At 33.1% G+C, this 15565-nt stretch overlaps 2 protein-coding genes, 1 long non-coding RNA gene and 1 pseudogene across 4 annotated transcripts; 2 read left to right on the top strand and 2 right to left on the bottom strand.

The window, feature by feature from the left end:
- The first annotated feature begins 1693 nt into the window (after nt 1–1693).
- LOC107172049 (uncharacterized) lies at nt 1694–3351 on the top strand (annotated as a pseudogene).
- A 3552-nt stretch (nt 3352–6903) lies between these two features.
- On the bottom strand, nt 6904–7896 carry LOC107171393 (uncharacterized). The gene has a single exon (XM_015521634.2). The coding sequence runs from the start codon at nt 7894–7896 to the stop codon at nt 6904–6906; it is 993 nt and encodes a 330-aa protein (XP_015377120.2).
- Nucleotides 7897–8793: 897 nt separating this feature from the next.
- On the bottom strand, nt 8794–9750 carry LOC149054047 (uncharacterized). The gene is made up of 2 exons (XM_089230722.1): nt 9221–9750; nt 8794–8827 (listed from the first exon to the last, which is right to left on the bottom strand). The coding sequence occupies exons 1-2, from the start codon at nt 9748–9750 to the stop codon at nt 8794–8796; spliced, it is 564 nt and encodes a 187-aa protein (XP_089086848.1).
- A 2240-nt stretch (nt 9751–11990) lies between these two features.
- LOC149054048 (uncharacterized) lies at nt 11991–14148 on the top strand. Of its 2 annotated transcripts, XR_016192365.1 has the most exons (4): nt 11991–12064; nt 13432–13509; nt 13575–13786; nt 13850–14148. It is a non-coding gene; the product is annotated as an uncharacterized LOC149054048 (long non-coding RNA). The 2 variants fall into 2 exon arrangements; XR_016192364.1 differs by lacking the exon at nt 13432–13509.
- Nucleotides 14149–15565: the final 1417 nt, after the last annotated feature.

Here is a 15565-nt window from a genome sequence, read left to right on the forward strand (position 1 = left end):
AAATCACAAAAAAACGGATAACTATTACATAAGGAAATAATTAAATAATACGAAGCAATATTAATCACGACGTGCACGTGAATTGAATTGCACATTGTTGATGACTATAAAAAGTTTGGTTCCCTCGATAGTTGCTCATGTTTTCCATTTGAAAACTTTATGAAAACTCTAAAACAATGATATGAAAACATGAGAAACCATTGGAGCAGGTTGTAAAACGATACCATGAATTTCAAATGTTTGGAGAGTATGAATTGAATGCAAGGTCTAGGTCTAGTATCAATATAAAATATTTAAAGATATATAGTGGTGGACCATTGCCCGAAGACTGCAAAAAACTGGAATTTAAAATTGCTATAAAAGATAATGTAACGTGGTCGGGGGAACGACCAGTTAAATATAAGATATCCAGTGAGAGTCGTAGGACTCTATAGATATAATTACTGTAGCCAGGGGTAGATATATATATATATATATATAACAGGATCTTAAATATATTTAAATAACTAGGATTCCGTTTCAGTTATCATTAAGTTTTATTATAGATTAAACACTTACAAATAATAATACTCACAAGCTATATAAATTATATTCTATCCAACTATCTGACTGTATCGTAGTTATACGGAGTTCGATGTTTGTTGAGTGTTGAGGTCTAAGGTACACCGTGAACTAACTTACTTCATACATGGTGTGTATTGACCATAGGTCTTACAGTTATGAGTGTGTGTTAATATTATTGTATTGGTCAGCAGTTCATCGTACATAATGTTAAGTGTGTAGACGTGTAGTACATATATATATATTTAGGTATCATGTAACATATTATAATTGTTACAATAATATAAAAATTAATGTAAAATCATTTTCTGATGGTTACACAGGTTATACTTTTGGAGGCAAACTTAATATTTTTAAAGTTGTTAATATATGTGTTCATAAAAGTAGTAAGAAAAAAGTATTTGTAGCTCAATCATTCAACACAATTCATCCGTTTTATGAAAAACCAATTAATATTATGAAAATAGGTATGTCTAATCACCTTTATACAATTGATATAGAAACATGTAATTTTTCAAAATATGTTATTCTAAACAATAGTCTTGGTAAAGTTGCTTTTCCTATTTTACATTCATCAAATAATTAGTACTTTAATTAAGACATTGTAGTTATTAATTGTCTGTATTATATAATTTAGTCTTTTTGTAAATATGTTCTTAATTTTAAATATTGTAATTAAATTATTTTCAATACCAATAATTATAATATGATGAAATACTTTATTACTCTATAAGTGATTGAACTTGAATAGGTGTTATAAATTATGTTTTGATATTTTAAGCATTTAATTTTTTAAAAGGATATTAGTATTTTTAATTTGTTCCTGCTATTTATATTTTAAAATTCTAAATTTTCTTGAAAGTTGATATAATTAATTTTCCATACCTGCTACTATTTTTTTAAATTTAAATAACTTAAGTAGTTTTTAGTTTTCCCAAACATTGAAAAAATGTCAACATTTTCTGTTGTCCATTTTTTTGGAGATAATAATGTAGCAGCTGTTCTAAGATTTTAGTATTCAGATAAAAATAGTACTTGCGCGTGGCCAAAAAAACCTCGCAATACCAAAAGATTGATTGAGCAGTGTAGCATACCAAATACAATTGAATATGAGTATTTAGAAGCAAGAGTAATGAGCTCAGGAATAGGTAATAATTGTGTAATTACAAATATAATGTACATAAGTTATAATATCTTATGTGTGAATATATGATTTTTAATTTTGTTTAGAATCTTTAGCAATTGCAAAACAAAAGGCTAAAAAGGCAATGTTCATTTCCGATCTTGATGAAGATGAAATTAAACCTAAGACAAAAAAACTTAGATCGTCAATTGAATGACCTGTTTTTTTCAGGTAAATATAATAGTAAATAATAAACTAATATTATTTATTAAGATAATAATATATAATCCATTTTTACAAGGTTACCTATATACTATCTATTGAAATAGCTATACAGGGTGATTCTTTTATCAAACAACCCTTATATGGTGTTTGTGTGTAAATACCACCTAACATACACCTATAACACACAAACACCATCCAAAACCACCCAACTTTGGGAGACTATATCTTGTAAACGGATTAACGAAAAATTAAAATTTAAACGTGAAAATTCATTGAAAAAATAGCCTTTTTAGTTTATGAAATTTTAAGTATAGGTTTTCATTTTAAAATCAAAAGTTGATAATGGTTAACCTGATAAATATAAGGGTAAAATTATTTAAAAAAATATAGTTCTAAAATTAAAAAAAAAAAAATTTGATTATATCAATAGTTTTTGAAATAATGAGTGTTGTTTGATAAAAGAATCACCCTGTATAGTGTTCTAATGTATATCAATATAATATACCTAATATGATTTATACTATCTGCATTTTAATTACTAAAATAAATTATAGTACTATATATATGATTAATGATTTATAGAAAATTATATTGCCCCTGATAATCTGCCCGAAAAGTCTCTACATTTCCCTGGAAATAATAAAAAGAAATGCGAGACTGAAGTCCATAAACATTTTGCAGCTTCTAAGCAGCCTTCAGTAGATAAGTCACCTGTTTCAATTAGTGGTTGGTCACCATCCCCTCTAAAAGCTGCTGCTAAAGGTAACTTAATATAAAATGATAAATAGATACTTAACTTTGACTTTGATTAATATAGACCACATAAGAAGTGCATCTATTGATAAAATATCATTAAAAACAATTGATTCATGAACTAAAAAAGTTATCTCCAGTACAGGTATGTTCCAAAATATCAATATTAAACAATAAACAATTTATAGCTACCAAAGTGTGCAAATAGTTTAAATATTTCAATTGATTTTCTTTTTAGTTTCAAGAAAACTTGAATTTTGTGATGATAAAAACAAATCATGTAAATATATTTACTTATATTAGTGTGATATATTTTTATAAGTTATTATAAGCTTTAGATGTCTGCTGTATACATTTTTCTTTTAATTTACAGACAACAACAAAATAAATTTTGACATGCTGTCAGATGAAGAATCTTTTGAAACATCAATTATTGAAAATAAAGTTTCTCCTTGTAGGTGTATGCAAATTATTTGAAATCAATCATTGGATATATAATAATATTATTATTTATTTATTTGTTCTTTCTAGTTATAAGCAAGGTTACACATAATTATGAACAAATTGAACAAACATCTACAAAGTCCAATACCAATGACAGGAAAAAAAGTAAAAACAAGAATATTATAATAAGTTATATTCACGACCTTATAAGATCTACTAAGCCCATGGTTATATATATTAGCTAATTTTTTTACATACAAAAATATTGATATACCTATTACGCTATAAACTAACCATTATCTACTGCTGCATTACTACAGTTTCGAGAACCACTGTCAATTGTTTGTAATAGTGTACAATCTATAATAATACAATTGAAAAATCACTAAATATCACTATAGAAAATCAGATAATTTTGTATGTAAAAAAGTTAACTAATATATATAAACGGCTGCATCCGAGTTGCGGGCGGAAAAAAAGAACTATGTTTGACAACAACCGAATTGCGTGCGCGGTTTTTTCGAGACACAGCTGAATTGCGTGCGTGGTTTCTTCATGACAGAGCTGAATTGCGTGCGCATATTTTATTTAAAGACAACCGGTATCGTAATATCTGTATCTGATATAATAGCTATATATGGATATTATCATATGGTAATATGTACTATGCAGGGAATGGGATTTTTCGGCAATTATATATAAGCTGATAATTTGATAAATAATATTAAACGATCTATATTCTATATCTATATGCATCAATTTCAAAATAAAATGTTAACTCGTTTGGAATTTATTGAAAAGTTGGCATACAAAAATTTGCCAGTTGGGTTTTAGTTTGAATACAAAACTCAAAATATATAATATATAAACAAACCTATTTTTTTTATTTTTTATTATTTTTATAATATTTTGACAGTAATTTTAAATTACATTTTTTGCTACTCATATAAAATATTTAAATATAATCGTTTTTACGAGATACCTAATAATTTTATTGTATTATCACTTGAATTAATATTGTTTTAATAATTTGTATTCGAAGAATAAATGTATTCTTTAATTATTTAGTGTAAATAAATCTGGCACACCGTGCGGCATACACTGTATCTCGCACGCAACTCGGCTCTGTCACAGAAAAACCGCGCACGCAACTCAACCCTGTTATGAAAAAACCACGCACGCAATTCGACCCAGAAAACGATTTTCGCACGCAACTCGGAACCGCCGATCAATACCTACTGTTAACTTTCCCTACGTGGAGAAATAACATAAGACGAATAACGGCTTAGAGAAACAGTTTATTAAAACAATGTAAGAGTAAAAAAAAACAAAATGAATAAACTCGGGTCAACCTCGCGACGGCGCAGGTCACCAGTCGCTACTCAACGCGCGTCACAACACAACTAATTATCAAAACCACGTCTCTTCCAGATAGTGCCAAGCACATACGCCACGCTATCTAGAGGAGTTTACACTCGGCCTTCCTGCTTAGGACTGTTGTCCTCAACAGTTACATTTATTTTTTATTTTTTTTATAATAATATGAAATAACAATTCCACAACAAAATTCCGATTAAATAAAAATAGTATAACTAATTAACAATTTAACATATCATCTTTCATAACAATACAATGTAACAGTTCAAAGGTTTTAACAGTTTAACAATAACATTAACAGTCTATACGTTTCAGTAGCATTACCTTAGGAACTGCCAATAAAACTTAACACAGATTTTAATTCCATCACAGCAAGGTTATCAATTAAATATATATATAAAAAAAAAGATTTCTATAACTTGTCTTCTGAGAATATGCATAACAACACTTTATAGGAGTAATATTAATAATAATTATACAGGAACAATTTTAATCATAATTATACAAGGACGAATATTAATCAAATAGATGAGGTAAAAAAAAAATGAAAAATTTATACATAGTCTCGAGCCCAGCAGGGAGGGCGCCTTTCCCTAATAGGTCTACCATTTAATACTTCCATAGCTCCCTCTCTGGGTTCCACCTCAGCTTCTTCTACTCGATCGTCTGCTGTCTCTTCTTCTCGGTCGTCTTCTGTCTGGTGGTGCATCTTCTACGACTTAAGTTGTATAACATGCGCAGTGGTGGCGAACCGACTTTTTTATCTTGGTTCAACTCAACCACTCGGTAGACATCACCAGGTAACTTCTCAGTCACAACCAGGGGACCTCGATAACGGTCTTGTAGTTTAGTGGATTCTCCCGTGGCAGTAGGGCATCGCTTCATGACCACTACCTCTCCCACAGAGTAGCTAGTGTTGTCATGACGGTGTTTGTCAAATGCAGTCTTAACCTTCTGCTTGGATCTCTCCATCTGCACCCGTGCTTCTCGCCACAACTCTTCTGGCATCGTCCACCCATCCGCTGCCTTAGAAACAGATCTAAGTGTTCCAAGACGGAACCTGTGTCTATATCCGTGCAACAATTCGAAGGGCGTCCTAGACGTCACCTTGCTCTCACTGTTATTAAGGTAACGCTGTATCCTCGGCAGGTCCTGGTCCCAACCATCAGGTTCACTGCCCTCGGTCCTTAACTCAGCCATAACAACGCTATTCACCCTTTTCACTTGGCCATTTGCCCGCGGGTGCCGCGACGAGGCCAACACTAACTGGACGCCCTGGTCTCGACAATACTCTTCGAACAGCTTGGAAGTGTAACACGATCCGCGATCCGTGATAAACTTCTTAGGCAAGCCATAAGCTTCCACAAACTGGCCCACACAGGTTAGCAATGCTTCAGCTGTAGTGCCCTTAACTGCAAATAAGACCACAAATTTTGTAAAATTGTCCACCAAAACAAGAATATACTTATTTCCGGTAGGGGTCGTCACAAAGGGCCCTACATGGTCCATGTGCACAACCTCAAATGGTCGTTGTCCCACTGGTATTGGGTTCAACAACCTTGGTCTTTTGCCCCTCGGGTTCTTCGACAGCAGGCACTCGAAACACATGTGGATGTGCTGTCTCACATAACGCCTCATCTTTGGGAACCAGAAGTCCTGGAGGAGGTTACTCACCGTCTGATCGATAGCTGGGTGGCCGCTTAGGTCATGCGCCGTCACCAACAAGCTCTTCCGCATTGCCTTGGGCATGACGAAAAGGAGCCGGTCCCCATGCTTCCTGTAAAGCAGACCATGCTCAACCTTATAGTTGTCGTTTTCAGCTTCTGGAGTAGACTTGACAATTTCCAACTCTCTAGCCACTTCAGGATCCGCGGTCTGGCACATCAGCACCCTATCTTCTTCCGTCATTAATGTACACACCTCGTATCTCCCAGCCAACTCCTCATCATGGTCCCGTTCATTCATCGCTACAGGCGCACGTGACAGCGCGTCCACATGACTCATTTGAGTACCTGGTCGGTACTTGACTTCGTAGTCATACTCTTGTAATGAGTCATGCCAACGTGCGATTTGTGAGTTGGTACTTCGGAAGTTGTTCAAGTACATCAACGCTTGGCAGTCGGTGTACCCAACAAACTTCACCCCCAACAGGAACTGTCTTAATTTGTTCATGGACCACACTAAACACAAAAGTTCAAGCTTGCTAGAATGATACCTACCTTGTTTCTGCATCACTTGTTTTCCGGCTTGCATAGTAGACAACGTGTAGTGGGTCACCCAGCCTCACCGATTGCAACAACATGGCGCCCAATCCAATCGTACTGGCGTCCGTGTGCAGTTCTGTTGTAGTAGCGTCAGGTCTAAATAAAGTCAAAACAGTATCGCTCACCAAAGCCGTCTGTAACTCACGGAAAGCTGCTTCATGCTCTTCGCCCCAACAGAACTTTTCTCCTTTCTTGTTTTACAAGCAGTACCGGGCTCGCATATGGAGAGACCGTATCGACGACCACTCCGCTCGATTTCCACTCTCGCACGATCTTGGCGATCTCTTCACGATCGGCGCGCGTCGTCTTATATGGCCTGCAAACTACTGGCCGACTATTGGGCACCTCATGAATTCCCACGGTCATAAGTGGCGTGCACCCAAGTTGATCCAAACTTGTTGCGAAACAATCGCGATATTCGTTGACCAGCCCTAACAACGCTGCTTCGTCGTCGACGGACAATTCAGAGTTAACGTACCCAAAATCCGTTGTACGCAAATGCTCCTTTACCGGCAGGACGTCCACCTCGACGGCATGCAGGTAGTCCGCTTCGTTCCCCAACGTATCAACTGCGACTTCAGTTCCACCCTCACACGGTTCCGCTTTATATATGTATAATCTTCCGCCGGACTTATGATAAGCGACTTCTGGTAGGTCTAGCCATGCGCGTCCAATGATGATATCAGGCACCTGTACCGTGTCGCTTACAACCAATAATGTCACTAAACCTGGACATACGTCGTCAACGGCGACGGACGCTCGCGTCATGCCAACAGCTCGCACTGACGGCACCGTCGTACTGCCGAGCCCGTAAAGCGGCTTATCCACAGGCTTGATGGAAAGCCCACAGCTCACGGTGACACTCGCCTTGATCAATACCGGATGACAGCCTGTGTCGAGCAATACGTCAACTTCGCGCCCGTTTATCCGTCCAACGCGGCGGTACGGATGCGTGGCGACCTCCCGACATACCACGGCAACACTAGCTTGGTCGTCTCGCAAAGGACAATTCGGCCGTATATGCCCTTCAGCTCCGCAACCGTAACACGTATTCTTACGCTTACTGGGGCAATCTCTCGACAGATGTCCTGCTTTTCTACAAATCCAGCTGCAGTTTGAAGTATCCTTGACCGAAACACCTTCCGTCATTTTCCCATCGAACGGCTTGATTCGGGTCTAAGCATGCGTACTAGGCTGCTTCGACGCTTTATAGTCAACTTTCTTCGTGGTCTGTTTCGCGTCTTTGAATTTATGTTCAGGAGAATGTATAGCAGCCATCCTAGGCCACTCAAGTAAATCTCCGAGCAGATCTTCTTCTGTTAGATGCGGTCGTCCTAACGCGTACAACGCCATCTCGCGCGAGTACAGCCCTTTTAGAACATGATCCCGGACTTCTACAAACGGTAGAGTTAGATCTCGGCACAACCTCACCTTAGGTTGAAAATAGTCCATTACGTGTTCATCCTTCCCTTGAACTCGTGCTTTAAGGAGATCATAGCGATCAGACGTATTCAGAGAACGAATGAAAGTCGATCTGAAACGTGACTCAAAGCTAGACCAGTCATCAAAACGTCTACCAACGAACCAGTCCCGAGCGGCTCCTTGTACATTCGACCGAACGAACTGTAACCGGTACCTAATTGGCCAACCGTTTGCCGAAGCTATACCATTTACATCGTCAAGCCAATTCTCGGCCTCATGAGACGACTGTCGTCCCGAAAATTGACATATTGTCTTATTCAAATCAGGAACCACACGAAATTCAGCAACTTCCAACCTCGCAACCGACAACGAGTTCGGCGACGCAACACGCTCAACCGGCGGCGTGACACTTCGAGCGCTCATCTGCTCGACTTGTTCACGAAGTCGCGAAACGACATTAATTAATTCGTTATAAGTCGGGGCCGCAATCGGCGGAGATGGTTCATCGTTGTTGTTCATTATGATAACGATAACGACCCGATTTAAAAACAGCCCTATGCAACTCGATGAGATTTACATATAATAATCCGTGCTCTTATTGACGGGACAGGGAACTCATAAATACTAGTACTGCCATCTATCAACGACATATGGTGATCTATAAATTTAATGTCAATGATATCTCATGTTATGATAAATCATAAATATTAAAATATAATACAACTTATGGGAATTATTTTTTTTCTTAAAATTAGGCCTTTCAGCCTTTGTATGATTATAGGACGTGGACTAAAGTAGTAAATTCTATAACAACAAACAACTTTTGAATTTTTATTTTATATATAATATAATAATGAACACAATGACTTACATAATACATTTTGTTAAACATTTTGAATACTTAGTACTGGTAAGTGTAATATTAATTATATCTAATAATAGATATAATGTACGAATGTTTTGTGAAACTTAATGAAATTATTATGATTTACAAAATGTTGATAGTTTTTTCTTTTTTGCGTTTTCTTTTAGCTGTTCCTGGTTTGTTTGCCTAGTCCATTGACGCATTCTCATATTTATATAATATTTTATTATATACGCTATAATAAAATCTTTATGTTCCCCACATGGAAATGTGAACGTCTTACACCTGGTTATCAAGGCTTCTACCGTGTCTTCAAAAACACTTGTTTTACCTAAATGGTTCATCAATTCATCTTCAACCACACTCAATAATTCATACAAATATTTATTTGGATGTTTTAGCCATCCTCTGGATTTTATATTTGTCAAATCAGCCTCGGATGTGAAACATTCATTACTCATAATACTAGTTTTACATTTTTGACAAGAACTTCTTTTAGTTATTTGGTGAGTTAAATAACCAGCAATATAATACTTTAAGCAGTCCACAATTGGAGCCAAAGAATAATCATGTTCCACTATATCAGTAAATTCCCATTCACCTTCATTTATAAGACCATTTAATTTGGTTTTTAATTTATCTTTTGCTGATAAATCTGTATTGTTTTCATAACAATTCTTTATATCAGAAATTGTTATTAAATTTGTGTGTGGCATATTCTCATAAACGGTACAGTTTCCATATTTTGGAGGTTTTAATATAGCGTAAACTGAAAGTAGTTTATATACCTGTAAAAAAGTTGGTGTAGATGGATGGTCGTTTGCACCTGAAGCCATTCTCGCTGTACCAAAGAAACGCTAAAAAAAATTTTTATTTAATTTATACTATTCAACAAATTCAAACAATTTTTTTTTTATGTATAGATATATTTTGTTATGTTTGATACATTACCTCCAGTGAATCTTGGTTAACTTTTCCTGTGAGAAGATAACTGAAATTATACTTATCTATCAAATAATCTGATAAGTCTTTAGCCGATGTAAGGGTAACTCTCAGTCCTTCCGCTTCACTCTTGGTTAAAAAATCTTGAGAATCAATTTTCCCAGCTTCCAAATTAGATTCCCAAGAGTTCAACCAGTCCAGAGAACGTTGAAGTATCTATTAAACAATAAGGTTGACAATTATAATTTATGGTTTACATTAAATACCTAATTAAACACTTACACAAACACTGAATACAATTTGCACACATCTAAACTGTAAATTATATTATACTGTAGGTATTGACTATATTAACTAGAGAAAATTAGTATAACACAAATACATTTAACATAAACATTATTATTCTTGTTATAAGAATAAGACATTCAACAGGTTGAATGCTTATGTACCTACCCCACGTTCAGAGTTAATAATATTGTACGTAATCTCCTTATGAATAATATTACATTTACAATGCAATATTAAATAATATAAATATATAATAAACAAATAAAGTCACAAAAGCATAAAAGCTAATAAATACTCTCTCAATTTAAATGCAACAAACTTGATAATTTTTTGATCCAGGTTTAATACCTTGCACAGGAATTTTTGCATTTAATGCATCAAATAGATCATTAGGCATCAAACAAAAATCTATTGTTGTATTACAATTACTCAAACCTTCGATATTGTGTTTTTTATAAAACGTTAAACCATCTGCAACAGATTTACTAAAAACCTATAATGAAAAAAAACACAAAATTATGTACACAATTATATTATTACCTAATAACCTATAGGTACCTGTGTTGCAAGACGTACACGCATCTTTAAACATGTATTCAATAATTTTACATGATTTTCAGTCAACTTTGGACATACTTTTAATTGGCTGCTACAATTCATCTTATCTTGGGCATGCAATTTTTCAAAATATTCCCACTTTATTGGATTTTCATTTGGATCTATCTGCAAGTAATGTATGAATATTATTATTATTAATTATTATTATTTAATATTGTATTATTATTAGCTCAAGAAAGAACTGAATATTTACCCAAAGTTGCCTGTTGTTATATAACCGGTTCCTGACACATTTAATTAGATGAGGAGTATCAGAAAATGCAAAAAATTTCCTACTACTATCAGCAAAATGTTCAATATGAGTTTTTGAACTACCTAATTTTCCACTTATTCCAAACTCAGACCACACTCGTCGGTTAGTTTGAGCTCCATCTGAAACAAACCCATGGACCCGAGCACCTGCTTTTTTAAGAAGCAACTCAGCTTTAATAATTAATTTGGCCAGTGTTTGTCCATTAACTGGTCCTTTAGAAGCAAACACTCCAATAGGCTGTGTATAGTTATCAGCTATGGGTTGGAACATAAAAACTAACCCGTGTGTCGCTTTAGAATTTATGTCTGTTGCTTTCGGTAAATTTTTCATTTCATCATCTTCTTCTCCAAAATCTATTAAGCCCGTATAAGTAAGAGATTTAGAATTTACTGCAACACTTTCTCTAAGCGAAATTTCGTCAAATATCAAAACACCATGCTTTTGAAGGTCCGTTTTAGTTTCTAAATGTTTTTTTAAAATATCAAAAAATTGTTTATCAAATCCACATGTGGTGTTAATCATTGACAGATACTCTCTAATTCTTCTAACTGAAGGTAGTGGTAGTAATTTATTATTTTGCATAAAAGAATAACCAGCAGGTGATCTAATATGCAAAAGCATACAAAGCATTATCCAGTCTTCTGTGTATCTATTACCTTTTAGACTTTTTCGTTTGGAGGTAGCTATTATTTCTTTTATTACTAATTGATAATTTTTTGGAATATTATTTGATGTTAAATTTTGTAATATAGTTGATTCATCTAATTTACTACATTTTGTTTCACAAATTTTTAATTGACTTTTTAATTTATTTAATTGTTTTCCAGCCCTTCGATTTAATTCTTTTACATTTTTATTACGTCGACGAAGTAACTTAAGCTTTGTAAGTTTACTTGGTGTACATAGTAAATGAACACGTTTTACAACAGGTGTGTGTTTCATACGCAATTTTTTTCTTTGGCACCTAATCAATGCTATCTTACAAAATTTACATTGTTGAGTTTTTCACTATCATTTAATCTGTTAATAGTTAATTCTTCATTAACTATTAATGAACATCTCATGTGTCGAAATTGACCATTACTATCAGTACATAGTGTATTTTTTTTTATTTTTTATTTTTATTTTTTTATTTTAAATAAAAGATTAATTGTACAATTATAATATATACAATAATACAATAATTCTTAAATTTATACCTACCTTCTTTAAGCATAGCTTGTGATGAAGGTAGGGAGTTAATATTACTTACTAATAATAATATACAAATTGCTTATGATAACAGGATAAACAAGTTTAGTAATTATATACAAAATATACAAGTTAATTGAAATAAATGAAGTAAAGATTAGAACAAAATATAAAATATAATATAATATAATATAATATATAATGGTTAATATTAAGATATTGGTACATTTTATTCAATATTTAATATCAACCAATTTTTAATAATATTTTTTGCATATTATTTAGGATTTTCAATTATTTTCTTTTTTAAATCTAAATCTAGGGAGTTATAAAATTTCGGACCAAGATAATCCACAAACCTTTGACCAAATGAAGTTAACGTATAATTAATTTTAGTATCATATGCCCTAATTTCCCTAGTTTGTTTGGATTTATCTATATTAAACCAATTTTCCCTATTTTTTATTACCCACATAATTGCAATTTTTTTATACAGTGAATTAATAGGCAAAACTTTAAATTCTTTATAGTTTTGAGACGTAGATCCTTCTAAACAGTATTTATTTAGACATATTCTAATAATTTTATTTTGTTGCAGTTGTAGTGGTTTAATAGCTTTTTGAGTAAGACCTCCCCATACTCTAATGCCATATTGAAAGACCGCTTGATATAATGATAAATATATATTACGTACAATGTTAATAGGAAAAATATCTTTAAGTTTACAGAATTTATACACTGATATTCTTAAACCATTAACTATGTTATCTATATGTACATTCCACCTTAGGTTTTCATCAAAGGTAATACCCAGGTATCGTGTAAATGGTACTTTTGAAATTGATTTGCAAATATTATTATTACATTGATCCTTATCTCTACAATAATGGACAGTGATTTTATCGGAAGGCATATTTTCTTTGTTTATAGTAAAAGTCATAAAAAATGTTTTTTTTATATTTAATAATAGTTTCCTTGTATTTGTTTTATATTTTAATGCTTCTGTTGGCATATTAACTCCTTCACACATTATAGCACTGTCCACCTTACAAATTATATCCTCTAGTTCCTGCATATTTTGTATAAAATTGGTTTTCAATTTTAGATGACTTATTTGAATTGTATCATTCATATATGAACATTTTATTGTTGCTTTTTCATCTATGCTTACTGATCGCTCAAAGTATGGTTTTAAATCAATATCTCTTAATAAAATTTTACTATATATTACACTTTTACTATTTCCAGGAATGAGTCTGCACCATTTTGAAGGAAACCGCACAGAGTCCATGTTCAAGTATATTTGTTCAAAAACATTTTTTACAGAGCTGTTTATTTTACTATGATCAAGATAGGGCTCTCTTATTAAATTTGTATGAACTGGAATACTACACATTTGAGTTCTATTATTCCCATATTGTTTCTAAGAAAAAGCAAAATTATGAATATCAGAATATTATGTGAGTAAAAAACTAAAAAATAATATAGAAATATAAAATTAATATTATTGTTTACCATTCCAGAAACATTATTTGGGGAGATTGACAATAAAGGCAGAGCTAATTCATTACAATCATCATAGGAATTTTCATGAGTAATATCTAGTTTTTTGACAATGCTGTTTGATTTGGAAGATAAATGATTTGTATGTATATTGCCTTCATCGACAATTGCACCAGAAGTATCATGAATATTATTACTTAATCCTTCAAAATCAAATACAGGATATGCATCTGCTTTTAAAAGTACCTTAATTCAAAAATATACGTTAAAAAAATAATTATGTAAATAATATAATGCAATATATTATATTATTATAAAACACTTATTATTATACAGTTATCATACCTATCTAATAAATAAAAACTATATTATACATTTAGTTTGTTAAACTTACTCTTGAACGTTTCGCATGTTCCGGACCGTCTTTTATATTTTCTTTTATTAAAAAAGATTTGGGAAAATGTGTTTGACATATTCGATCACCAACAAATAATGGAATCGGAACTACAAATTCCCAATTCTCTTTCCGCTTAAGAGTAACTATAAAAGTTGGAACTCCTTCTGTTCCTTTATGACATATAGCACACTTTTTTGGCATGATGAGATACAAAGTTTAAAACTACTAAAAGTGTTTTCAATTAAAAACGCTCGTCGTTCGAGTTAAATTACATAACAATATACTTTTGTTTTTATACATTTTGGCGCAATTTTTGTTTATGTATTAGATTTAGGCGGGGAGATCAATGTATTGGATTTACAATGTTTTTCTTTCTGTGTTTGTATACACGTTTTATAGATGAAAAAATGCTTCAATCTTTAAATTTAATGAGTATTTCTGGTAGCTTTGTACTTTTATTTGTAGGTATTCGGAAAATTTACAGTACCTAGGTACTTCACTAAATCGGGAAAACGGTAATTTTTACGAAAAACAAGATTTCAACAAAATCAACTATTTTGTTTTCGTAATTCCTTATTCTAGTAATTAGTATATACTATATAATCATAATTATAGACGTACATTTTTCTTAAAATATTTATATTAGCATTTTATAGACATAAGTCCAAAACACTAACACATAGGCCCCCTCCCATGCCCATATTTCTAAAAAAATGTATACATATTTTAAAAATGATTACAAAAAAAAACATATTATAACATCAAATGTTTTCCAAAAATTATGAACCCCCACCCTCACCAACCATGTCTCTGGAGCCACCCTTGACGCAGGCACGTATAGGTGTAATTACACTCGAAAGTCGAAATGTAGTACATGCTATTTATTAATCAGTAAAACAAATGCACCTGAGACCGTGGTTTCCGTTATTAAATAATAATGAAAAACATTCATCCGCTAGATAGTGACACATGTGCATGACTATTCCCTGTCCGGTCATTAGGAGCACGGATTCCATTATCAAGTTGCCAGACCTAATAATCTAAGACCGTGTTTAAAAACAAACAATCACAACAGTGATAACGACGATTAATAATCGGAACGATACCGCATTCGATTCAATGTAACCACGGTAACCGGATCGGACAACTACAGCAACAACAACCACGTCCACATACAACAACAACAACGGTAGAGGTTATGTCCAAACTCAACGACGAAACCACGTTTTTTTTTTTCAATAGAATTTCGCCAGATTTTCGTGACGCACCACGAAATACTAAATACCACGAACGGCGCGAACTGTTCGGAACTCGTTTCCGAACGTGCGATTTCAAATTA

Source organism: Diuraphis noxia, unplaced genomic scaffold, assembly GCF_037042655.1.
Source record: "Diuraphis noxia isolate RWA-SAM2 unplaced genomic scaffold, SU_Dnox_SAM2 contig0013, whole genome shotgun sequence".
NCBI lineage: Eukaryota > Metazoa > Arthropoda > Insecta > Hemiptera > Aphididae > Diuraphis > Diuraphis noxia.